Source organism: Athene noctua, chromosome 1 (assembly GCF_965140245.1).
Source record: "Athene noctua chromosome 1, bAthNoc1.hap1.1, whole genome shotgun sequence".
NCBI lineage: Eukaryota > Metazoa > Chordata > Aves > Strigiformes > Strigidae > Athene > Athene noctua.
In genome coordinates, this window is record NC_134037.1 from 263,545,513 (window position 1) to 263,570,891 (window position 25,379).

The 25,379-nt window shown below is 46.0% G+C and overlaps 1 protein-coding gene across 1 annotated transcript in view; it reads right to left on the reverse strand.

Moving 5' to 3' along the window:
• Positions 1-380: 380 nt before the first annotated feature.
• Positions 381-25,379, reverse strand: part of RNF169 (ring finger protein 169) — a 29,492-nt gene continuing 4,493 nt past the window's right edge. Inside the window, exons 2-6 of the mRNA XM_074901620.1 lie at positions 16,611-16,687; positions 10,229-10,372; positions 9,201-9,313; positions 8,366-8,465; positions 381-6,330 (exon numbers count right to left, since the gene is read on the reverse strand). Coding sequence (XP_074757721.1) covers positions 5,119-6,330; positions 8,366-8,465; positions 9,201-9,313; positions 10,229-10,372; positions 16,611-16,687 — 1,646 coding nt within the window. The 3' untranslated portion in view covers positions 381-5,118. The remainder of the gene's footprint in view (positions 6,331-8,365; positions 8,466-9,200; positions 9,314-10,228; positions 10,373-16,610; positions 16,688-25,379) is intronic.

Genomic DNA, 25,379 nt, shown 5'->3' on the forward strand with positions numbered 1-25,379 from the left:
TATTTAAACTCAGTTATTTAAACTGAGTTATATATATATATATATATATATATATAAAATAATAATTATAAAAACCCCAAATTCATTCCCCAGTCTGGCACCCCTAAAAACAGCTGCGTTGGTGCAACCAGAAGGGGTTGGGACAGGGATTTGGAGTTTTTTTGGGATGCTCATTTCCCCTTGGCTGCTTACCTACATGAAAAATGTCATTATACTCACCTTCACCTTTTTTTTTTTTTTTTTTTTTTTTTTTTACTCTATAAAATATTAATCAACAACCTCATTCAGCCAGGAGCCACTGTAACCCATTTGGGATAGGCAGCAGTAGGATCCTGCTTGTTTCCAAGCGCAGCAACTTCAGCAGAAACAGGCAGTTCACTGTCAGAACCTGGTTTTATTCTGTTTTAACCTCGGCCTTTGTCCTGCAGTTAAAAAGTCCTCGTTGCTGTTAAAATGTACAGGTTATTTGTACACAGTTGGCATTTTTTTCTGGTTTGTGACAATTTTTTCACAAGCAGGATTTACTCTGTTCCAAATAACAGAAGCCACAACATGACAGACGCCTGCATGTCATTTTACCCACACATTTTACACATGCAAGTCAACAGTCCCTCAGTAACTTCCATCGCTTTTTAAAACATTCAGATGAAGCCACGCTGGTTCAGCTGAGACCCAAAATGTCTTTTACCGCCTCGGTGCTCCGCTGGCGAGCTGAGGAGAACACGAAAGCACAACGATTTAAAGCATTATCGGGGGGGAAAAAAAAAACGTGTAGCAACATCTAGATTTGTTTTAAACAAGTTTGACAGTAAACACCAAGGAAACCAGGCATACACAAACCCCCTCTGTAACCAGCAGGAGGTTTTCCTGTTTGCATAGTGAAGAGCTAATTCTAGAGCTGCTGCTTTGTGGTGTTTTACAGACACGGGGAAGAGAAAGGTTTGTGTCCGACGCGTGGGGGGGCATCGCAGCTTCCAAACTGTGGGTCGAACCGGTGTCACGTCCCAGTTCCACCCAGTTGCCATCCACGGGGATGTCCCATGGGACCTTTGCGTCCAACAAACGCTTCCCCCCACCCCATCCCCCCCGCACACGGGACAAGCTCCTTGTCAACCTTTGGCCGGACAACTGGGAGATGATGGCGCGGGGCTGTTGGCGGGTCGAGGCGGAGCCCCGGGGTCTGTCCTCAGAGCGTTGCTAAAGGCTTGTTTTTAAAATCAGTGATAGTCTTTAAGGCTTCAACCTCCCCCTTCGCTTTCGTTGAGAAAATACAAAGAAGCGCTTGTTCAAGCGACACTTCATGACTACTGTGCACTGCATGTACAATAGCATTTGAAGAAAAATACTGACAATATAGAACAACATTATACAATCATCTGGCACGATCCCTTCTTTTGGCACTTTTCCTTCATTTATCTGATCTCACTGACTCCAAACACGGACCTTTCCGTACGGCTTTGCCCGGGCAGAGAGCTCCGGAGGGTCAGAATGCAACTTTCTGGAGCCGGTGGCATCTTTGGCAGACACGGTCCTTCTGTCATCAAACCAACCCCAGCCCCTCCAGCGCTACCAGCAGTGCAATCTCTTGACCTGTTGGGTTGTTTGGCTTTTTTTTTCTTACAAGAGAAGACAGCTTCACATTTTGGGAGGACGCCTGTACTGTCGCGCAGCCGGCAAGGACTGCCTTCATCCTGGGGAGAAGGTGACTGCAGAAAAGAGGAGGGTTAAAAATGACTTTCATGTAAGTGTAAATAAATACTTGGTTTTATCTTAGGGCCTCTGCAGATCTTGTGTTGCATTCACCGTTCAGCAAGAGGTATTTTACTTCTCAGCTGGCATCACTTGTGGCAAAGGTAGCGTCATACCTGACCTTTAAAGGGTAGAGGCTGGGAATTCCTGCTCTTTTAAGTGTAATTATATACAATTATTTCTTTTTGTGCAAGCTTACACAAACTTACAGAGTGTTAAATTAATAAAACATTCATCCTAGCTTCATGTTGCCTCAAGTCTCAAACCCGACACGGCCTCGGGTGGATTTCAGCTAGCTCAGGGAGAAGGCGAGAGGCTGGAAAACGGCCCACGTTCTCCTCAGTCCTTGAGCAACTAAACGGAGAAACGAATGGAGAGACTCAGCCAGCAGCTTCATCGGACTGAAAACCTGTGGGTGTGCAGCCTTGTGAGGAACGATGGATCCCAGCCTGATGCTTCAGCGAAAGCTGCTGCGAGCGCAGCCCTTCCACGACACGACTGCGACGCCATGTCCAAGGGTCTCCTGCAGGGCAGATGCAACGGCCTGCGTGTCTCTTTTGCGGGGAGCTGGCTGCCCGGAGAAGGCGAGGTTTGGGAAGCTGGGGGTGCAAGGGATCCCCTTAAGCTTTTTTTTTTTTTTTTTTTTGGCTGGGGATAAATTCCAGCTCAGGCGTTGCCTCCCGCACTTCCACCCAGCTTGGATTTAGAGAGTGGAAATTAACACACAAAAAACTAAATATTTATGTAATCTTTTAAAAAGAAGATATTTAAGACACTGGCCTGGTGCGTTGGACTGCGAAATCTATTTTAAGAGGGGAAAGAAAGGATACATTCAGCATGTAAATGTAGTTTTTTTGTGGTGTCGGTTTGCTCAGAGAGCGCCCGGCAGCCCAAGCCTGGATGAAACCCCCACGAGCATCACGATAAAGGAGGAAACTGTTTAGGGGAGTCTGATTTGGGCTCAAGGGATTAACCATGGGGGAGAGGCAGGGAGAAGGGGGCCTGTAAAATAATTTTTAAATCTTTTAAAACTAATTGTAAAAAAAAAAAAAAAAAAGTCAAATGCACTTGAAAAGTGCACGCTTTTAGCTCAAAATATTGGGAAAGAATGGCATGAATAATGAGAAAAAGCTGTGAGTTTCTCTCCTGAGCTTATTTCACTGCAAAGGGCAGATCTAGGCCACTGCTCCTCCCCTCTGCTCTGCTCTTCTAGGTCCGGTCAAGGCTCTAATTACTGAATTTCCTTCCAGTTCACAGCTGGGTACAGGAGCAGGATTCGGTTTGGGGCCAAAAGCGCCTGCTTCAATCAGCACCTAACGAGGCTGTGGCACATGAGAGGGCACGGAAAGCCACTGCCCATGAGCCGCAGCAGGCAGGCAGAGCAGGCCAGGTCTAGCCAGCCCTAGATACGACTTTAAACATCCAGTAGTTTGTGTGTTAAGGAGATACAGAGATAGATAGATATATATTACGGAATCATCGCTATAAGATTTCTCAAAACGAAAGTGTCAATCTGTTGAAATATAGTATTTAAAATATATAAATTTTATCCATTAAAATATAAGATTTCTTTTTTTTTTTTTTAAAAAAATCCAGTTCAATTAGGAAAAAAGTGCCAGGGTCCTTGCAGTTACGCAAGTATGCCGGGAGAGAAAAAGAAAACCAGTTCCCATTTTTTTTTTTTTTTTAACCATTTAAGATGGAGGGAGAAATTCAACCGTTTTTTTAGATAGAGGAAATTGGGCAACGACTTGTTCTCTTAGATCAGCTCTATCTGAGTGCAGTGGCTTTCCTCCCTTCGTGCCGCGGGTCACAGCAGGTTTGCCCCAGCACTGCCTGAAAATACCACTCGTCATCTGGCACCCGGGGCAGCAAGATCCTTAACGCCGCAGCCTCCGCCCCGGACAAAGGTCCCTGCGGGCACTGAGGGTCCCCGGTGAATACTCTGCAAGGCAGCTTTCAAGTATCAAGTTGAACTGATGTTTTTTGAGCCTGATTATTGGAAATAATCAAGGAAATTAGTGCGCTCTTAATGGCTGATGGGGAAGAGCGTTAGAAACACGAAGAGCCCAGAGGGTGGGCTGCCACTACAGGCCACACCTGCGCAGACAACATGGCCAAGCCCAAGTTCTGAGCTAGCTCTGCTCCAGGCTGCCGTGCCTGACTTCATGCTTTTAAGCAGAAATTTTTAGTGCGTCGCTCACCGGAGCTCGCTTGGTGGTTTGAACCTGAAGACAGGTAGCTCAGAGCAGGCCTGCGTCGCCCCGAGCGCCCGCGTCCCCGTCCGGGAGGGCCGGGCTCCTGTCCCAGCTCTCCTGCCAACCCACCGGGCGCCCGCGATGCGTCAGGTACCTCGGGATGCCTCCTCGGGCCGCTCTGGGACGTGTAAGGACAGGTCTTAGGTGTGCTGAGAGATCTCTTAACTGAGCAGGGTACGTGTCAGCAGGGAGAATGTCCTTCCTGAAATCTCCCGGGCAGTGTTTCCCTTTCTAGATTTCAACATTCGTGGGAAGAAGGTGAAGCCCTCTTGCCTCGGAAGAGGCAGGGACCGGGAGAAAAGCTGCATTTTCTCCCTGTGACACAGCACCAGCTGCTCCCCCCGAGCTCTCTGCTCTATCACTAACATGACTATCCAAGTTCCTACAAGGCTTTTCAGTAAAACCCTTAATTTTATGACTTTCTTCACTGCGTTTGCCTTTCTGCTTCATGAAAGTAACCTATGATCCGCACTGCCGGGGCAGACAGTGAGATACATTCATCTGGAAATACTACGGGTGGATCTCTTTGGTACTTCCTAGCAGAAATAGGGACCAGGCTCCCTCCCCAACAGCCCTCAGGTCATTTGAACACTGACATCGGTAACAGTCTGCCCACCACAGCCCGCTGCAGCTTAAGGGAGAAAACGGGGCAGGCAGAGAGGAGAAGGCTGTTTCTAGGACAGAAAAAAACTTCTTTCCTCTCTGTGAGTAGAGCTCTGACTTCTCCTGGCATACTGAAGCGACAAGGCGAGGAACAGATGGGGTCCTCATCCCGTACCCCACGTGCTGCTCACACAACCCTCCTAGCTGGGGACCCCAAATGTCACCGGCTGCATGTAGAGGTGTTGCAGTGTATTCACAGGGATGACGGGCATTGCTTTTAGACCAATGGACCGGAAAGGCTGGAGGATTTTTTTCTCATTCTCTTTTTTTTTTTTTTTTTGTTAATCTGAAAGGACTCTGGCTTCTCTCTGAACTGGACCTACAAATGTCTTACCACCAAAATGAAAAAACAATTGTTGTGGGTGGAAGTATGACAAAAAATAGTTTTCCTATAAGATAATCTGATAAACCTCATCGTCCTCTAGAAAGGCAACATCGTCCACCAGTGCTACTTAGCACCCAGAGTGCTCTTCGACCGCAGCAGATACCGATCGACTCTGACTTTCCGCCTATCCACTGTCCTATTCTCGCTGTCGAAAATCCTCTGCAGATGCAGGGCCAACCTCCTGTCCTCCTCCTCTTGCTGGAGCTTCTGCTCCATCTCCCGTACCAGGCGATCCTCCGGAGGCAGGCCCACCTCCCCCGCCGCGTGCCTCAGTCTTTTGACGGAGCCGTTGTGCTCCAAGTGCTTCGTTTTGCAGCGTCTCTTCCTGCCCCGTCTCAGCGACGGGGGCTGTTCCCCGATGAGGTTCTCAACGGAATTGCAGGTGCTGTTCTGCACGTTGATCAATTCGCTGTTGTTCAGGTATTTCAGCTGCTTTTTTCCTGATGTTTTGACGGGGACTCCAAGGGTGCTGTTGTCAGGCAGCGATGCGCTGACACCCATGAGTCTTCTGCTCAGCATTTTTGGGCCGAGACTAAGACAGGATTTGTCCATGAACGTGTTCACTTTTAGGTCAGGGACTTCGGCCACTCGTGTGTTTAGGGAGGTGACGTTTGATCTCGCATCTGGTTCGGCAACGCTGTCGTCTGTTGTTAAGGCTTGTGAATCCCTGGTCTTCTCACTCCCTCTTCCCAGCTTTGTTTCACTGATGGAAGGAAAAAAATCCAGCTCGGGGCGAGGGTCTCCTGTTGTGTCAGGTGGAAGATGATCATCCTGCACTTGTGGCTGCTCTTTAGGGCAAGCGCTGGAGTTGGTGATGTCAGGAACTATTACATCTTCCCCGGGCTCCGCAGCCAAGGATGTAAGGGTCGCTTTAGAGAGAGTCTTTTTGATCTGGCGCTCCTGAAATATCTGCTCCCATTTTTTCAGTATTCTAGGACTGGCCTCGTAGGTGGTTGGCTTCTGCAGGCTCCGGTTCAGGTTTCTCGGGGTGGACTTGATAATGAGAGGGCTCAGGACTCTGCCGTCAGGAAGCCTCTTCGGAGGAGTACACGGGGAGCAGACGATAGGCTTGAAGTGGTTGAGCTCTTCCGAGATGCTGTCATTGCTCTCGGGGCTGATGGATCGCTCTGGCTTGTGCAGGGCCGAGAGGGACGAAACGGGGTTGAGAACCAGGCGCTTCTCTGCCGTCAGGTCCGGGGCGGAGAGGCAGCGGTTGTTTTGGGTGGACGACAAAACTCCAACCAGCGGCGTTGATGTGCTGGTGACAGGTTGCACCTGCAAGGCAAGGCACCACAGCTCAAAAAGTTTGTCAGCGAGAAGAATATGGGCAAGCATGCGAGAGGAGAAGAGGAGAACGTGAGGCTGCCACGCTCAGGCCCCGCAGCAGACGGGCTGGAGAGCTCCCTGGAACAGCCGTGGCAGCCTCGGCTGCTCACAGCACCTTTCATGGCCGATATATAATGTAAGCAGAGGACACCGGAGTTTTATTTCAGATTTATTTCAGTGTAAGAGCTGTTCTTGCCACAAATGGCAACCACTCCCATGGGAAAACACTTGAAGCAAGGCAAGACAAGAAGCCAAGAAGCACTGCACCGCCCTGGCTGAAGGAAGCCACGCTCTTCAAGGGAAATAAATGATCTCCAAAGGGTTTTTAGCTCCCTACCAAGCTGTAGGAGAGAATAAATACTCGGCCCTGGTTTTAACCCACTGCGCTGCAAAATGTCACGAGAAAAGGTGTGTATGTGCCCGAGGTGGAACAACCTCAGTGAGTGGTCCCAGAGCACACCACAGCCACTGCTGGAGGCCTCCCGCAGAGCTAACGACCACGTTTCTTGCCATCTGCAAGACCATCCCCTAATGCTGCTGCATTTGGAACACAACAGAATCCAGCCACGAATAAATCCGAAATAAAAGCTGCACATACACAACTGCAAATGGTATTATTCTTAGCTCTGAGATTTATGTTATTTTATCCAGCAGTTAGTTTGAGACAGCGATAGCCTTTCCTTGCTTAGCTCGAAAGAGAGTTGTTGCTACTAGTTTATTCTGAGGTCAAAATGAGTTTGTGGAACACCCTTGTAGTGCAGCTCTTAATTGGTCAGGTCCGTAAGCCATCGACTTAAAAAACCCAAAAAGTCCTGGGAAGGAAAGTCAGTCACAGAGCCTTGCTCTGAGCTCAGCCCAGCTCCTGTCAGCCTAGGTGGGAGCTGGACCACGCTCATGACCTCACAGATGGTGACCACCGGGGTCAACTTTGTGTGCCCAGTGGGGATTTTACCATTTTCCAAGCAATATGCACTAACCAAACTGTCCTTCCAAAGGATTGCAGAGGCTTTTATTCCTTATGGGATCTCTGGAACTGAACCCTTTCTTTTCCATCTGGGATGAAACTGGGCCCAAGAAGGAGGGGTGTCAGCACGAGGCAGTGGAACATCCTAGCAAGCAGCCCCGGCGGAGCAGCGCTGAAGCTGTTTTCTGCACTGAGAACTCACAGCTCTCATGATTTCAGCTGCTGTTCCAGCCCCCAGGATCCCCCAGGCCAGAGAGGCGCATGGAAAGGAGGCAGAGTATGGTCCCAGAGAGACAGAAATTAGTCTGGGAGCGAGTGGGCAAAGCTGCTCCTGCTGGCAGGGCCAGACAGAGGGGTCAGCAGTGCTGCCAGGCTGTTGCAAAGGTCAGCTCCAGGGAGTGGAAGGTTCCCAGCTGGAAGAGCCTCAAAAACCCCCCTGGCTCAGATTTTCAGTGGTGCTTTGTGGTCACCCCTCATCCTTGAACTGAAAAGTCAGGCCTGCTGCACAGATAGAGTTAATTCATTTGGGCTGCTGGATGTGAAGGGAAGGCAATGTGGGCCAGCTCTTCCCATAGCCTGGAAGTGCAAAAGGAAGCGTCCTAGCAGGAGAGCAATGAGTTTTGCTCTTTAAACAGCTCTGGAAAGAACAGGAGAGAAAGGGGGAGGAAGAGAGGGTTTTCTTTCTAAACTTCTACAAGATTTTTCTTTCGTTGGCTGGGGATTCAACCTCGAAAAGAAAATTAATTACAAAACAAAGGCATGGTAAGTACCCTTCCGACTTCCAATTATCCTCCAACGCTAACAAACAACTCTGCAAGCTGTCTACTTTTCTGCTTAGTAATTTCTAACCTAGCAGGTTTTTATTGTGAGCTGCAAGGAAGTGATTGGCCCCATGGCGATAATGCAGCAGCAGCAGCACCACAAACACAGTGTTTTATATCTCCAGATTACCAGGGCTGTGTAACCTCAGATAAGAATATTCACACACAGAAACCCGACGTTTCCGGATGCAGCTGGTACCTTTGTTTTGTTGGCTGGGGCTGATCTCTGCCTGCTCTTTGATCTCTCCTGAATGGTGTCGTTGCAGCTCCGGCTCCTTTCCACCTTGGCGGTTAAGTTCCTGAAAAGCAGATGGGTGAAACCAGGAGATTGTTCGTGACCTTAGGAACAACCGGCCCAGCAGCCCTGACAGCAGTTACCCGTGGGGGAGGCAGCAGCCTTGGCAGCACCTGGCTGGAAGAGATGCCTCCTACGCCCTCGGGGGTAAAGGGATCTAGGAATCTTGGATCTGCTGCAGAGTCCTGGTCTGTGTTCAAGGGCTAAACACACTGACACCTCCACCTACGGCTTATAATTAATTGAGGTCAGAGCTAATGACGACACTAGGGAAACCTCTGTGCTTCTCATGTGAAGACACACTTAAGTTACTCAGCCACTTCCACTGCATCGTGCAAGAGCTTTCACTGATAAGCTGTTTGGGGCTGATGTTATCTCTTAAGTCTCTGTGCTGGAGAAGGATCCAGAACTCTTAAGAGTTCATCACACAGAATTCTGTACTTTAATGATTTCTGTCATGTAAATCCACAGGCAATGACTTTTCTCTGCTTCATGGGATCAACACTAACTTGGTTAACCCCCGGGACTTGATAACAGGTAGGAGGTAATCAGCCAGACACTATATTCTACCAATTCACCTGTTCTAAAATTCCAGAAAAATTATTACTTCTTTTGGATTGGAACAACCATTTAAATGAAATTTAAAGCATCTCAGGCAGGTTTTGAACAAGTCAAAAGAACATGAGATTTACATCTCTAATGAACACTAACCAGCTTGAATCAAGTCTCAGCATCTTACCCTGAAAGGAAAGCAAAGGAGTAGGCACTGGTCTTGGAAACAAAAGCTGACCGATGCGTTTGCTTGCCCTGGAAGGGTTCTTCATTCTCTGAATCCGAGAGACGCTCAGGAAACTGAAGTCAATCAAGGAAGAGTTAGCTGACACGTACAACAAAAAGAATCACTTGGAAAATAAATCTCTTTTCGTGCAAAGATATGAAAGTTTCCAAAAGCCCCCGTCCTGATTACACCTAGAGGACATAAACCGAGAGTGGCACCTGCCGGCAGGCACATGTGCTCCTGCAGCACTCTCCACTGGAGCTGTAACAGCTCAGAGGCTGGCCCCAAAAGCATAAATAATGCAAAAATAAACATTTCTCTGTAGAGCTGCCAGTGATTGAAGGAAGTTAATTTATCAGTCAAGGAAACATGAGAAAATCCTACAAGAAAGGTATTACGGGACGTTATTCAGTACCCATATATCAGCCCAGCAGTCTTTAAAACTTAAGAGCATTTCCTGCAGACTCTCACAACTGAAATGAGAAATAGGCCGAGCTCAGCATGAAGAATCTGTTGGATTACAGCTACAGTGGAGAAGATTCATGGAGAAATGTTCATGGAAATGCTCATACGCCTGAAGACCAAGGATACACGAAGCAGAGCAGAAGCCTCTATGGATTTAACTGATACTTTTGGAAGGGCTGCACCTCCACTCATGAGTAAAGTGGGTAAAAGGGGGGACAGAAACCTCCAGAAGAACATCTGTAGTCATAACAAATCTGAGGAGACGGTTCTTATTAACATGGATCTTTATAATCTGTTAGCTCATGGCTTCTCAAGGGCTACAACAAAGTCAGTCAACAAATCCTGGAAAGCTCCCTGTGTCAAAGGATGAAAACTCCCAGATTCAACAGCCAGGAACAGGAGACACTCAGCTAGCCAAGGTCTTAAAAAAATAGTTCTTGTTCTAGGACTGAGTCTTACCAGCATTTCACCTACCAGTCAGTGTCTATAATGTGGCCAGGAAAGAGAAGCACAAGCTTACTTACACACTCCTGGTTCGCTTTAAGTGCTAAAGATTCCTCTTTTTTCTGTTCTTCCATTTTCCTTTTTCCTACATCCATGTCATCTAGAATGAACTTGTGAATCAGATCCTCGGGAGCTTTTTCTTCTTGCAGTTTTTCTTCTCTCAGCTGGAAATAATGACAAAAGAGACAGTGTATTTAAAATGGTTTAAATCCCACACCTGGTTGCCAACATGTGATTTTCTAAAAGTCTGGCCCCATAATTTAATTTTGTGTCTTCATTTCTTTACTCTAGAGTAGAGACTCTCTCTCGCAATAACGTGAAGATCAGTTTGTTCCTACAGTGCTTTCACGTTCATGCACTGTACACAAATATCATGGATATTATCTTCTTTGCAGCAAAGGCACTTTTAAGTCCAGGGTTTGACAAAGACTTCTCTGCCACACCATTTTCTAAGATAGAGAGACAAAAGCTTTTGTCTACTTGTAGATAATCACGCTACAAATAAAAATGTGCACAACAGTAGTTTCATGCAAGCCATAACTTTTCAATTTTAGTCTTCAAACGTCCTGCAACACAATGCACACCATTTGGCAGATATACGGACAGCATCACCTAAATTAAAATTGGTTAGATAGAGCAACTCCCACGTTGGATGAAAAATTCCCACGCTGGATGAAATCCCATTGTTTCACTGACGCGTTGGGATGGGGAAGACACAGAGAGATTAGCTAATGCTCCCATGGCCAAGCAGAGGCCCAAAGCTTGACTTCAGTTTATCAGCTGAAGTGAAAATGAAGATGAGAAGGGCAAGTAAATGCCAGGATCCAGGACACAGGGTACATGGACCCAGGGGATCCTGCCTGCTGCACATCAAACAGGCGCTGCCTGTGCATCACGCCGGACTTGCTTTTACCTCCTGGCTTCCTACTCTGCCCCGTGTTAACCTCGGACTGAAACCCCCTGGCTTTTTTGATACATTCCTGCAGTTTAAAAAGTCTGACCCAAAGGAGGGATCGAGCACTTCCAGCCTTTTTTTGGTATCACTTCCGACGAGGAATACTTCCCCTACATTTCCTTTTGTTTTTTCTCTAATACATTCTTAGCTGTCTTCTTGCTACTTTTTACCACCCTGGCAAATCGAAAAGGCCACGACGCAACATTATTTTATCCGCACGTGCTGTGCTGCCGCATTTCACAGACCTGAAGGCTGCACACGAAATCCTGGGCAGCCCCAGCTGCGTCCTGCTGCACTTCCCATCCTTTTTCTGCACTGGAGACGTTTTTGCTGTGCCTTCCACGAAGTGCCAGCCCCTGTATAGTCTTTTATCTTCCCAGAATATCCCCTACCCATTCTTGAGCTTGTGGAAGTCCAGTAGTGAGACAGAAGTGCAAACACTTTCCTTCCTTCCCTCTGAAAAGCACAATCCATCACTTTGTGATCCCTTTTAACCAACCAAGGTTGACTTTTGTGTCCACAAGCTCCACGTGGCCAGGCTCTCCCTGCAGAGATTTCTTTCTTCCTGCACCAAAAGATTATTCCCAGCACGATCCATGGCTCTGATGGGCTGCCTGTCCTGCTGCATTATTTTGCTCCCCCTTACCTAAGGAATCAAATTTCCTACTTCTGCCAGGACCTCTTTTCTGACAACTTGCTACTCAAACCCACCACATCCCCCTGCCCTTTCCTCCTCCTTTCTGCCATCTTCTCCCAATGAACAGGCTCTGCAGTACATACTTCAAATACCACCACCCGATTGTCCGTGCCCAGGATAACATCACTCAGCTCCTGTCTCACCCAGCTTGTCTCTCACCTCTTCCTCAACTTCAGGCTGACACATAGGCCGTGAAAAGTCCACATCTCTATGTATTTATACCAGGTTCTTCCTTCTTCCTGCACTCAACCTCTGCGCATCCTCGTCTGGGACAACAAGCCTGCCCTCTGACTGACACATGTCCATCACTCTGACGAGCTACAGCTATGGCTAAGCACTAGGAATCCAAATACTTCTGTTTATCCTCCCGTTGGAGTGTAGGCATCTCAGATGTTAAAGAAGCTGCCCTGTTAGGTTCTGTCCTATCGTCTCACACCGCCACCATTTCCCCCTCACCCCCCAGAACCGCAGGTTCTGGTGTCCTCCAGTAAAGCTCAAGGCATCCACAGGCAGCTCGAGCACTGATCCTACAGCACTGCACACAAAGGCAGTGGGCAACGTTACAACAACTCCTCGTTCTTCCAAAAATACTTAGTATTCTTCTTCCCTGCCGAAGGGGGTGCTAAAAAAAAATTTTAAAAAAAGCATGGACACGTGGATGACAAGAAAACAGAGTTCAGGATGCATTGCACAAACAGCACATCATCATTTTCAGACTGGGAAGGACCCGAATCCTACTGAATCCAAACTCCCAGAGACAAGGAAGGGAGAGGTAGGAGGAGAGAAGGTAGAAACCAGGAAAAAACCCACTGTTTGCCTGATTGTGGGTGTTTAGCAAATGTTTTCCAAGACTGGTTTGACTTCTTGTTTAGAGTGTTTTAGGATGTATCTTTAAATTCTTGATCTATTAATAATCTCAAGCAATAACTACAACCCTGTGTCTGACTAATATAAATTATGGCCACATGATGCAGACGTGATGAACAGTCTGCTGTAAATTTCATGAACAGTATTTCTGTACTTTAAGTAGCCTTTTTTAAGTATCTAAAACCCAATTTCACATCAAGGTTTATCACAAAGATTACTTTTTTGAGCCAGCTGAAATACTATCCCACATTTGTGTCCCTTCCGTATTTCTCACATGAAAGAAAGCTATGTGGAATTCTTCATGGTTTTGTCTAACTTATAAAATTATACCCAATTCCCAGATCTAAAGCCACAAGAGTATGTAACAATACACAGGAATATTTACAGATTTTAAGCAAACCCATGGCACGGTTAATGTGAGGTGCAAGCACCAGCTCTGCTGACAGTGAAGAGTGAAAAAAGCAACAACAGGATCCTAATCCTAATTAACGGGATACAAAAAAGGAATTTAGGTCCAGAATTCAGGTTGCAAACAAAAGCAAATGCGAATGATAAAATCTGTACGAATTAAAAAAAAAAAATCATTTTAAGTAGCTGAATATAAATTATCTCCTGAAGAATGCTGTGCCAGGACACGAGGACTAGAAACTGAAGTAAATTGGTGTGAAATGTCTACCCTGGGAGAAGTATCTTACGTTATCTGCGTAGTATCTTTGAAATAGTAGATGTGGGACTGTCTGCTGCTATTAGCAGTACGGTTATCAAGAAACTCAATTTAACCTGTCTGTAACCCTTCTGGATACTGAACAGCAGGAAAAAAAAAAAGCTGTACAAACAATCGCTGGGTTTTTTTTGCTCAACAATTGCTCAAGAAATGACCATTTCAGGAACATTATTGCTGATAGTAACATTTATTTCCAAAAGTTTGATAAACTCACGTTTGGTATCTTCTCTTCACTCCATAAACTGTCTGGGTTTGCTTGCTCACTCCCCGAGCCTGCTCCGTCTACCCCTGCTGCTGGAAAGCTGCATGTCAGCACATGCCTCAGGTAGGAGTTTCCCTCCTGATTGCGTGTGATTACAAGCAATAGGCTGCTTGTGACAGCAAGACAGTTTAACAGGATGAGTTAGCTTTTTAGCACACGGGAACAGTATCCTCCTTCGGAAAAATATAAAATACACTCCATAAAAGAGGAAAAAAAAAAAAATCTCACTGTCCTGCAAGACAGCAAACATCTCACCCGGAAAGCCAGTTGAGAAAATTACCCTATGAGATTATCCACTTCAAATAAAAATTCTTCAGGACGTAATTATGGTAACTACGTTGTTCTCAACTGCAAAAGGCTGGGAAGCGGGTCAAGGGCTAGGATTTATAAAACAACTCGCATCTGGGAGATGGGAAAGCTTTTGAACGCTCCTCTCCCCTCCTCAGGAGGAAAGCTAGCACGGGTTACCCTCATCTCACGGCAGGGAAGCTGAGATGAAGCCTCTTGCCTGGAGACACAGAGGGAAACCCAGTTCCACACAAGCTTCAATTCCCAAACCTAAGCTCTCGTCTCCTCCTGCCTAATTCAGAAGTTCAGAGACACCAAGAAGCTCTCGCTAAGTGGCAACAGTCACAATTTTGCCTGGAATAAGAAAGCACAAATGCATCAACAGTTGCCATTTTGTCAGCAAAATTACGTTGCCCTTTCCTCTTAGATGATGATTCAGAGAATCTCCCCCCTCCCATACCAGCTCTTTCAGACGAAGTTCATAAAAAATGAGTTTAAGCTGGCAGGGGAAAAAAACCCCTATCTCCCATCTGCCAGAGAGCAAAAAGGGGAAGGCAGCAGGCTGAACAGGAACGAGATGAAAACATGCCCAAAACGCCAGAAACATGTTAAAGTATTTTTTTTAACTGGTGGGGAAGTGAGAAATGCTGCCGCTGGGCTGCACGTGGTGTCTTTTTGCTGAAGTCAAGCGGTAGATGCAAAAACCTCTTCAGCTGCAGTGTGACTGTGCTTCAAATGTGCTTACTTGAACTTTATATAGAATATTTAAAGTAGGTAACGGAGTGATCAGCATTAACAGGTGGTGACAAAGTTCCCACTTTGTTCTGCACGGATGCAATGCTCCTATAAAAGTTTTATGGCCCATGGGAGCAAAGATGGTTTAATCCTTCCAGAAAATCCAGATATGCATCAGTCTGGAGGCACCTGGAAGAACTGCAGAACTAGGATCCTGCCTCAATTAGCTCAAGAGGCTCCTGCTCCTCTGGACAGCTGGGAAATTCAGGCCTTGCAGCTGGATTGAAGACATCAAGCAATAAGTCTGGAGGATCAGTGATGAGTTGGCTCCAGTATCATCATGGAAAGTCTTCCACTCACTCTTATAAAACCTTAGAGAGGTTTACAGTTAATTCTTCTTTAAGCCAAACATACCCCGAGTATACTCATCCTGAAGGTTTCAGTGAAAAAAAATTAAAACTGTCAGTTACAGTGATACACGTTTAAGTTAATTAATAAACTAGATTTTTATAGGTATAAGACTTCTGTGCACTTACACCGCTGCCTAAACCAACTGTTTCTCAGCAATGTGTCTCACCGTTGCTAAAAATGCCATAAGTTGCAAGACTTTATGCACAAAGCGAAAGTCACCTGGACCAGAGAAGAGTTTGCATCTTAACATCAGTTAATGAAAGGTCACAGTCAGCCAAAGTTATCCTAATAACCAGTAGCGACACTGCCCATCAGTGACACTGCTAATTCCACACATGGAGAAGCAGGAGAGAAGACCCTTCCACATTTTTGAGCTGTCTCCTCACAAATGGGCATTTCCCAGACAAGTTATTTACCTTAAATATCATCTGATCAGTATTTCCCTACTTACCATCACTCAGTGGACAAGGTCATTTTTCTAATTAAACATCAGCTTCTCAGCCCTTTCTACGGTTGTGGAGATCAAGTGAAAACCCAAAGAAAATTTTTCAATGATGAAAATCCCCCTGGTTCCTTTTTTCCAGCAGGTAAACTCATCAGCGAGAGGTTGGACCCACCTCAAACAAAAACACCATCACAGAGATCAAGGCCCCGGGACAGCGATTAAATCTATTGACAGAGACACCAGCAGCAGGGCAGAGTCCACATTGTTTCAGGAGGACGGTGTGCAGGTCCCGGTGGAGGAAGGGACGACAAAAGCAGGAACAGTGAGTGGCAACATGAATATTTTAGCAAGTTATGGGCCACTCTCACCAGAGGGGTTGCAATGGAAATCATTATCCACTTGGCTGCAGCAGTCATTGCTTTCACAGTAATGTTTCTCACTTAAAAAGCAGCCAACTTCCATAAATGACTAGCCACTGGAGATACTTCAATGATTTAGATTAAGAAAAGATCCCTTTTTAAACGCAGAAAATATTTTCCCAGACTTTAACTCCAAAACAGCTGAAAAGTTTTTCTTCCCTTCGCAGTTTTTTGACTTTAAACGATATTTTTTTTTCTTGCCTAAAACCAGACAGAAAGCTCCAGTTTGGAATAGGTTGTTCCTGAGAGGGATGTTACTGCAGGAGATGCCTTATGCTGAAAAAGCCTTTCTGGAATTACATCCACAAACACTGATGCTGTAATAAACCCTGTACAACCAAATAGTTGCTCGAGATCCACCAAGGAAGGTACATTTCCATGTGCTGGAAGGCAGCCTAAGACAGCAAAATCTGGCTTCTACATGCTCAATTACTGCCAATATTTTCCTGAACTGGTTGAACAGCATAAAGGGAATAAATGACCTTTGTTACAGAGCAGGAATAAAAAGCCCTTCAAGTTTTCTTATAGGTAGGATGGCGCTCCTGCAGGAAATCCAAATTATTCTGGAAGAAGAACTGCAATTACACAGAATACCATACCTTCCTTAGCTGGCTTTCATATTCTTCTCGGAGTTCCCCTGGTTTGCTTAATTTAATGGGTGCTCTGAATATAAAGTCTGGAAAGAGAAGGAAAAAAAAAACAGGAAACACTTTTTAGTGCACCGTGATTGGGGCTATCCATTATTTCCCAAAAAAGGGTAAGATCTCCCCAGACTGCACAAGAAGTTCTGCAGCATTTTTTCTAGCACATGTGTTTATGTTACGACACTGTTATCAAAGCTCTGTTTAACATACAGAAGCGTCGGGAGGAGGATGGCCAAGTGATACCATTTTGCACTTCTAGAGTTTCTTTGGAGATTCTCAAGAGTTCTTGACAAGCAGTTAAGCAATCCGGGGAGTATTAGGAGGATGTAAACACAGAGGTTAAGTAACAGCCCTGAGATGTCACAGGGAATCAGAGTGCTAGACATAAAACCAGGCTTTAAGCGTCCGCCCCAGCCAGACACCCAAGAAACACAGGCTGAAGCAGCAGCACAACACCCCGAATTCACACCCGTGCCCTTCTGCCATTTAAACGAGCTCTCTATTTTCTGTATAAATGGTGTTTTCACTCCTCCACGCCCCCTCCACCTTCGCCGCCGTTTGCAGGGCTGTCCCGCTGGTCTGCAGCAAGCACAGCTTTTATTTTTTATTCCACTTGCAATGTCCTCCCTGAGGTCACTATTTTGAAGCCAGGCGGGCGGGCTGCTCTGTCCGGCAGGAATTCCCCATCCTGCTCCTGCTTCCTCCCTTCTCCCTCAGTAATTCAGAAACCAAAAGCGTATTGGCACGGGGTTATAGTTTAACCTCCATCCCTGGAGCCTGTTACTCTCGAAATGATTCCCTTTCTTTATGTCGGCCTCAAAGCTCCCTCCTGCTCCCGTGCAGCACAAGTCTGGGCAAGCTGCACCGCAGTTGGAGGAGCTTGGATGGAAAAGGGAACCACCGGAATAAAACAACAACCCCTGAACAACTGTCCTGGCTCAGTCTGTACCAATACCCCAGGCAGGGTGCAGCACAGCTCATCATCCCGACGTGCTACGCTCGGGATGAAATGGGTATGAGCAAGGAGGAAACATCAGTGTTGTTTCTTTTTCCCAGCTCGCTAAAATTAAGGGATATAAACCGGCAGCTCCACCGCATGTTTTGTTTAGGAAGAGTTTTTATTCCTCAAACGCATTGGCCTGAAATGAAAAGGTGGGGTAAGTAAACCAAACACCCAGTGGCTGGCAGCCGACTGCCCCTGCGGGCAACCTCTGGGTCACGGCCACATCTGCCTCCTCCCTGGGACAGGTGACAGCACTGGTGCCGAAAAAAAGCCATTTACAGACTGACGAAATCCTGTTTTCACCTCTTCCACTTGCTACCGGTTTGCTTTTACGGTTCTTAGAGGAAAGGCCCATAACTTCCCCCCCACCCCACCAGTGAGGGTGAGTGCAGACTCAGGTTGCTCTGGAGAGAGAATGCTGCCAAGGCCAAAGCTGAACAAATCACAAAGTGTTTCTTTACTACTTGCTTTAAAAGGGGAAAAAAAAATAATCTTGCAATCAAACATCAAGCATATAGATTATAAGGCGCTTTTTTTATTATTAAAGAAGAGCTGCTATTCTCTCTTACTTGTACGCCTGCGTGAGCTAGGCTTATTTTTAAAGGAAAACATCCCAAATGTCCCGAAATGTGTGATAAAAATCCCAAGTGGTGGTGATGCTGGGGAGGCCAGGCTGCATTCCTCGCTCCTGCTTCTGTGCCTGCAACCGGCCGCGCTGGAAACCTTCCACCGGCTTCTCAAAATGTTTTTTCAATTGTGTCCTTGAGCAGTTCCAGTTCTTTGTGAATTTTATCAAGTTGCATTTTCGCTGAGACAGTCCCAAGAGCAGCAGCAATCTGTAACGCGCCCGCAGCAAACTTCAATTACTTCTGAATGTTTAAGGCTTGTCTCAGACCTTATCTTCATTGCTAAAAAGGTGTATTTTTTCTCCTCCAGGGTAATAAAAGCGTACAAGCTAACCCAAGGGAAACATGCAGCAGTGAAGACAAGCCACATCAACTGTTTCATTGCTTACACGGGTTCAGCAAGCCAGAAGAGATTTTAAATAATGGAACAACGTTTATCTATAAAGTTATGCTGGTTTAGTTAAAGTGGTCCAACACCGGGTGGAGGCAATTTTATCTATAGTATCTTTACGCACCAACTTGTGTAATTTACAGATGGGTCAGAAGAGACAAGCCCCCAAATTTCTAGCTCTGTGTAGAAGACATGAAAACAAAAATGTACGCACAAGTGTACAGCTATGTTTACAACCCCCCATTATAGTTTCTGGGGTGGAGCGATGCTGCACGGCGGCTGCCCCCAGCCAAGGATGCTTCTATCAGCACAAAACCCCTGCAAATCAAACCAGAGTGGTCCCTGCGCCGAGATGCAGCTGGGGAGGAAGGCAAGATGATCAGAGCATCATGAGTTCCTCCAGCACACCTCCACCTGCTAATGCTGGATGTTCAGGTCCAGGACAGGGCTGCTTGGCTGTTACTGTATGTGCTACAGCCTAGGAGAACAATGGGAATGGGTAAAATGATGGCAGAAATGGCCTTTTCCTTGATTTTGCAGCAAAGCTCCTGCTTGCTCTTCCTCTTGAGTGATCCGTGGGTCAACAGGAACAGTTTCTAAATGAAAAAACGACCTTGAAGGGCTGCTGGGAAGGCTGGCACTAGGATGCTCCTTCTGAGCACGGTGATAGCACCGAAACAGTCGCAGCAGGATCAAACCTGGCATCCTGCTCTTTTACGCTGGCAGACAAGAGTTTCACCCTATTGTGCTCGGTCTTGGAAAAAACAATTGATTTCTGTACTATTTGAGAGGACAAAAGATTTTCTAATTATTTAACGCTGGTTCTCTTTATAAGAGGCATTTGACTTGTAGCCTCAATCCCCTTGAATGACTCCATCCTTCCCACGTTGGCACACAGACGTCTGCATTACACACTGTCACCATTAATGCACACTCCTGACCAGCAGATCTTATCTTTCCCGGCAAAAGACTCAGAAACATCTATCTGGTGAATTCAGCAACACAGGTTGAATAAAAATAAGTTGAACTCGATTCAGAAACCCTTGGGTTCTCTGTCTGTCATTCAGAGGCTCCTGGGTTTTGCCAAACCGGTGCCATCCAGCAAGTCAAAGCTCTGCCATCCGCAGCAGCGAATCCCCCTCACCCCCAGCTTCCACGGAAGCTTAGAGCAGACTTTGTAGCTTCCTTCTACTCCTTATTCCTGGCAGAGATAATTAAAACCTTGAGGTTTTCAGTGTTTTTCTTTTTAACTTCCAGCAGTTAAATGTTTATACTTGCAGATGAAGATGAGATCTTAATGTTTTCAAAACACAAAACAAGAAGTTAGAAGTTTTCTGACTATGGAGAGGTTTGGAAACAGTTTTCTAAGAGTAGTTACTCTAGTTTTTTTAAAAGGATGTTAACCAAATTACACAAAGATATGCCAATGGCATACTCTGTCGGTCTGTCTATCTATCTATCTATCTATCTATCTATCTATCTATCTATCCATCCATCCTTTGGCATCTGTGGATCAGGGCATATTTGGAAACAAGAAATTAAAACTCAGAACATTTCGGCCACAGATTTGCAGCTTTAAGTGGAAAAATTGGTAAGGTTGGAGCTGTAGGAAGACTTTGGGCTATCACATACCAGTAAGACAACATGTGGCATCGCCAGACCCCTTCTCCTGCCCTGCTGCAGGCACCTGTGGTCACAGCAAACTGGAGACAGAAACTGAGTCAAGCTAAAACCAATCTTAAAAAAAAGGGCAATCCTCCAAAACAGTTTTTTCACTCCAGAGCAGCTCCTGTACCACAACAGGCTCCAGACCAGTTCTCTAGCACAGCCAAATGGAACAAAAATAGATTTAAGCTAGTTCTGAGCCTGGAGTTCCAGCTCAAGCAGGAGATGACACCAGAAAAAACATTAATGTGGTTGATAGCTATTAACATATTGTCATTTCTCCCTCAACTGCTACATCCTGCTTGTGCCAATAATGTCAATTATCTCTCCGAGACAAAGCTTCCCAACAGATTTTCACAGAACCACAGAATGGTTTGGATTGGAAAGGACCTTTGAAGATCATCTAGTCCAACTCCCTACCATGAGCAGGGACATTTAGTGGTGGACTTGGCAGCACCGACTTTATGGTTGGATTTGATGACCTTAAAGGCCTTTTTCAACCTAAATGATTCCATGCTTCTATGATCTCCCAGTAGATCAGGTTGCTCAAAGCCCCGTCCAACCTGACCTTGAACACTTCCAATGATGGGGTATCCACAACCTCTCTGGGCAACCTGCTCCAGCGTCTCACCACCCTCATCCTAAAGAATTTCCTCCTTATGTCCAGCCTCAACCTGCTCTCTTTCAGTTTAAAGCCGTTGCCCCTTGTCCTGTCACTACAGGCCTTGGTAAAAAGGGCGGAATAAGGTCTCCCTAGAGTCTTCTCCAGGCTGAACAGCCCCAACTCTCCCAGTCTTTCTCCACAGGAGAGGTGTTCTAGCCCTCTGTCCATTCTGGTGGCCTCCTCTGGGCCTCTGACAGGTCCAAGTCTTACTCGTGCTGGGGACCCGAGCTGGATGCCGTGTGGGGTCTCACCAGAGCGGAGTAGAGGAGGAGAATGACCTAATTTAGCTTGATTTATGTTCAAAACAGAGTGATCCAGCTCCCCTAACATTGATGTCCGGGCACAGAAAGTATTGTTTTCCCTTGCACCTCTTGTTTCATTTCTTCATTTTCAAAAGCTTGGCTTGGGGAGCTGGGACAAGGGGCACAAAGCCACCAAAAAGAGGATCTAGGCATGCATTAAAAGCAAGACAGAAAACTAAAAAGTCCATCAGTTAATGGGAAGAGGGCAGAGAAATAATTGAAACAGTGAAAATTTAAGCGTTCAGAAGAGTGATACTTCGGTGTTTACTAAAAATTAACTGTGATCAGGAACTTTAAGCAACAGGAACACAGAAACAAGAAGTAAATAAAGATGGCACAAAAAGTGCAAAGAGGAGGTATTTTGGAAGAACTCTCTTGAAAACTGTTTCTCACTCATATGAATGATCTGTCTTGCCTGTTTCTACGGACAGCTAACAGTGAATGCAAGGCTGCGGGTTCACGTGATGCACGTACAGTAAATAGGTCCTGTGATAGGATTTATACAATTTGTGAGTTGTACAGCGGTATAAATAAATGAAAGGCAATTTAGGCTAAAAGGAATGTACCAAGTTCAAGAATACAATAGACTGTAAATGGAGAAACCTCTCCAGGGACACGGCTGAGAACCGGTCGATGTCTCTGCATGGTGTGCTGAGAGCTGAGTCTCGATGAAGATGGGAAGTTGTTCAAGCCCTATTGGGTATAAATCCAAAAGATGTGTTCCTGCTGGTAGCAACCTCCGGGAAGAGGCTTTGAACAAAGGAGTATGGAAGATGGAGAGGTTGTCTGGGGATGTGAGGGGGAGAGAGAAGAGATGGCTTTAGAAGGCTGGTGAAATCCCCCTTGGTAAGTTCTGAACTGTTTGTGGTTGTCTTCAAGGCTTCCTGGAGCAAAGGGGTTTTCTTTGACGTCACGGAGAAGTAGGAGAATGAGAGGGGAAGCAGCTACATGAAAACTGTAAAACAGCAGGCTTAGTTTCAATATGCAAACGGGTACTACAACCAATTGTAAGTTCATTAACGAGTATCTAGAAGGTAAAGGGCAGACGACTAACATCAACTCTGTAAGAACAACTCACATTAATTCAACCCAACCTCCTTCTCTGATGGGATAATTAGGGATAAGGGGGAAACAAGTAACAATATGAGTTAATCTCTTGGGGGTAAAAGGGTGTTTTACCTGCTGTAGAGACCAAGTTATCCACGATTTTTCTTTACAGAGAAAGTTAAGGACTATCAGGATGTGCTGTGATAGGGGTCACCCACGTACTTTTGAGTAGCCCATGCAAGAACTGCCTCCTCCACTGTCCAAAACTTGCTCTGGATGGAAATGCATAAGGAAATAAAGCAAGAAAACATGAGGGTAGGAACCACTGCAAAGGAACTCAAAATCCTGCCGTTATGCCTCTGTGGAAAAGGAGGAGAAAAGCTGGCTGGGGAGGCAGGAGTGTGGGATGAAGACATCAGAGAGAAGAAGCTCAGAGTCCTCATGGAGAAGAACAGTGAGGGGAAAAAAACCCTAGTCTAGGTATAACCACTATTCAGATAGATGCACAACTAGCTGAAAAATTATTTTCCAAGAGTTAACGATCCACTGTCGTGCCAGGGCAGCCTCTCACATTGGCCACGGGGCAAGCTCTGGGTCTGGTCCTAATCACTCTCTTCATTAACGGCTTGAATGGTAGATTAAAAATAATTTAAGTATTGTGGATGATTGGAGAGAGGGCAGTGAGAGGGGAGACAAGAGGCGCAAGCACTCTGACAGTCTCATGGCACAGTTGTGCCCCTGAAGAGGCAACTCCACCTTATTTCTTTCCCTGGGCAATCTTAAATTTAACCCATCCTATCGAGCAGCCACCCAACAGGAATGCTGCAACGAGGAGGAAAAAAGAGGTGGTGTTGATTTTAATCAGTTTGGCATGGGGAGTAAATCACTGCTTTTCACGTAGCAGTGAAAGGCTTCATCGGGATTGCTGTTTCTAAACTCTTAGCTCTGTGGTCTGGAGACAAAAAAACTGGCGACAGGCTACAGAACAACAGAAATGACAGGAAATTAAGGAATCACCAGGAAATGCTCAAGAACTAGATTGGTCTGGTCCAGCAAGGAAAGAGGGAAACCACAGCCAAAAAAAGACTGGGAGGAAGGAGGGGGAAGTCATGTTAGAAGTCTGGCAAAAACACCCCACCCCTCTTGTAAGAGCACCAGTTATTAATTGTTCTGCATAGCTACCGGGCAGAGGAGAAACAAAAGAAATCAGCTGTGTTTATAGCAAAGGAGATTTTGATTAGATATCAGGCAAAATTTTCCAAGTGTTCAGAGGCTGAAACAAAGGTGGCCATGGGATCCTCTTTGGCCATCTGTGTATGAACGGATGACTCCGGTGTCTACAAGGAATGGTTTCGGTACACTCAATCCTACCTCAGCACAGGGGAGCAGATTTCCCCTGTCCTTTCCAGAATCACTGAGGGGTCTATTATATAATCAGTCATTTATTTTCTCCCTCCCTGTTCTGGTTTTGGCTGAGATAGAGTTAGTCTTCTTCCCGGAAACTGCAGAAAGGGATAAAGTCCTTGTAGTGCACACAAAAAATATGCTAGGGAAAACAGTCTGGGTTATTCCTGCCTCAGGCAAAGGCAAACCCATCCGTGGGATTGTTTTTGCCCAGGAACCTGGGTGTGCTTGGTGGGTGATGCGGGAGGATGGGGAAGTCCCATGTGTACCTCAAGGAGATTTGATTACGGGTGAGAACAGCCAACAAATTACATTGTATGATGTTAATTGCTATATAACACTGCGTATCCTCATTTCTATGGTGGCTGGATGTCGTATCAAGGGTCTTACAATGAAAAATCACCCGGATTAATGAAGAATGAACGTTGTTGAAACCGAGCAAAGTGCAGCAATGACAGAACCGGACAAGTGGAGCCGTGACAGAACCAGAACTGGCTTCAGCCTGCAACAGCACACACCAACCTTCCTGCCCTGAAAGACTGTTATGACAGATGGAATCCACAGCCACGGACTAAATGAACTCAACAGACATTTTAAAGAGATGACCCAGAGACTAAGGGAATGATATCAGAGACAGGAAAGACGCTGGTGATTAGCTGGGATGTACTGGAAAGTGTGGGACCTGGGCACGACGTAAATGTACAGAGTAAGGAGCAGATAGTGTCCTGGTTTTGGCTGGGATAGTTAATTTTCTTCCCAGTGGCTGGTACAGCGCTGTGGTTTGGATTTAGTAGGAGAATAGTGTTGGTAACACACTGATGTTTTAGTTGTTGATACGCAGCGCTTACCCTAAGTCAAGGACTTTTCAGTTTCCCGTCCTCTGCCAGTGAGGAGGTGCCCAAGAAGCCGGGAGGGAGCATGGCCAGGACAGCTGACCCCAACTAGCCAAAGGGCTATTCCATACCATAGGACATCATGCTCTGTATGAAAACTGGGGGGCGATTGCTGCTGGGGCTGAGCTGGTGGTGAGCAACTGCATTGTGCACTTGTCTTTCTTGGGGTTTATTTCTTTTTTGCTTACCGTCTTTTTAATTAATATAGTAATATTTTATTTCCGTTATTAAACTGTTCTTATCTCAACCCACGAGTTTTATGGTTTTTTCCAATTCTCATCCCCATTCCATCGGGGAGAAAGAGCGGCTGCATGGTGCTTACTTGCTGGCCGGGGTTAAACCACGACACTCCCAGATCACTTTCACATTAGGAGTTTAAAGCTCTTGACCAGCTTAACAAGCCCTTTCCTTGGAAAACTGAATTTCTTTTTCCCAGTTCATCGAGGAACACTTGTCCCTTCATCATTTTTCCAAGCTCCCTGAAGTCATCTATAATCCGGGACAGTAATGTCAGGGTTGATTGGCAAAGATACTGAAGGTGGGCCTTGTGCCTGCTGTCTGAGAAGATACAGCCATGATCTCACATGCTCGTCCTTTTTCCTAAGACCCTTTTCTTTTGTCCTGATTCACCGAGTATTCCATCTTCCTTGGGAGAAATGTGAATGTACTTATTTTCTTACAAATCAGGCTGAGCCCCTCGCCATGAACATGTTATGTTCTTTCTTCTTC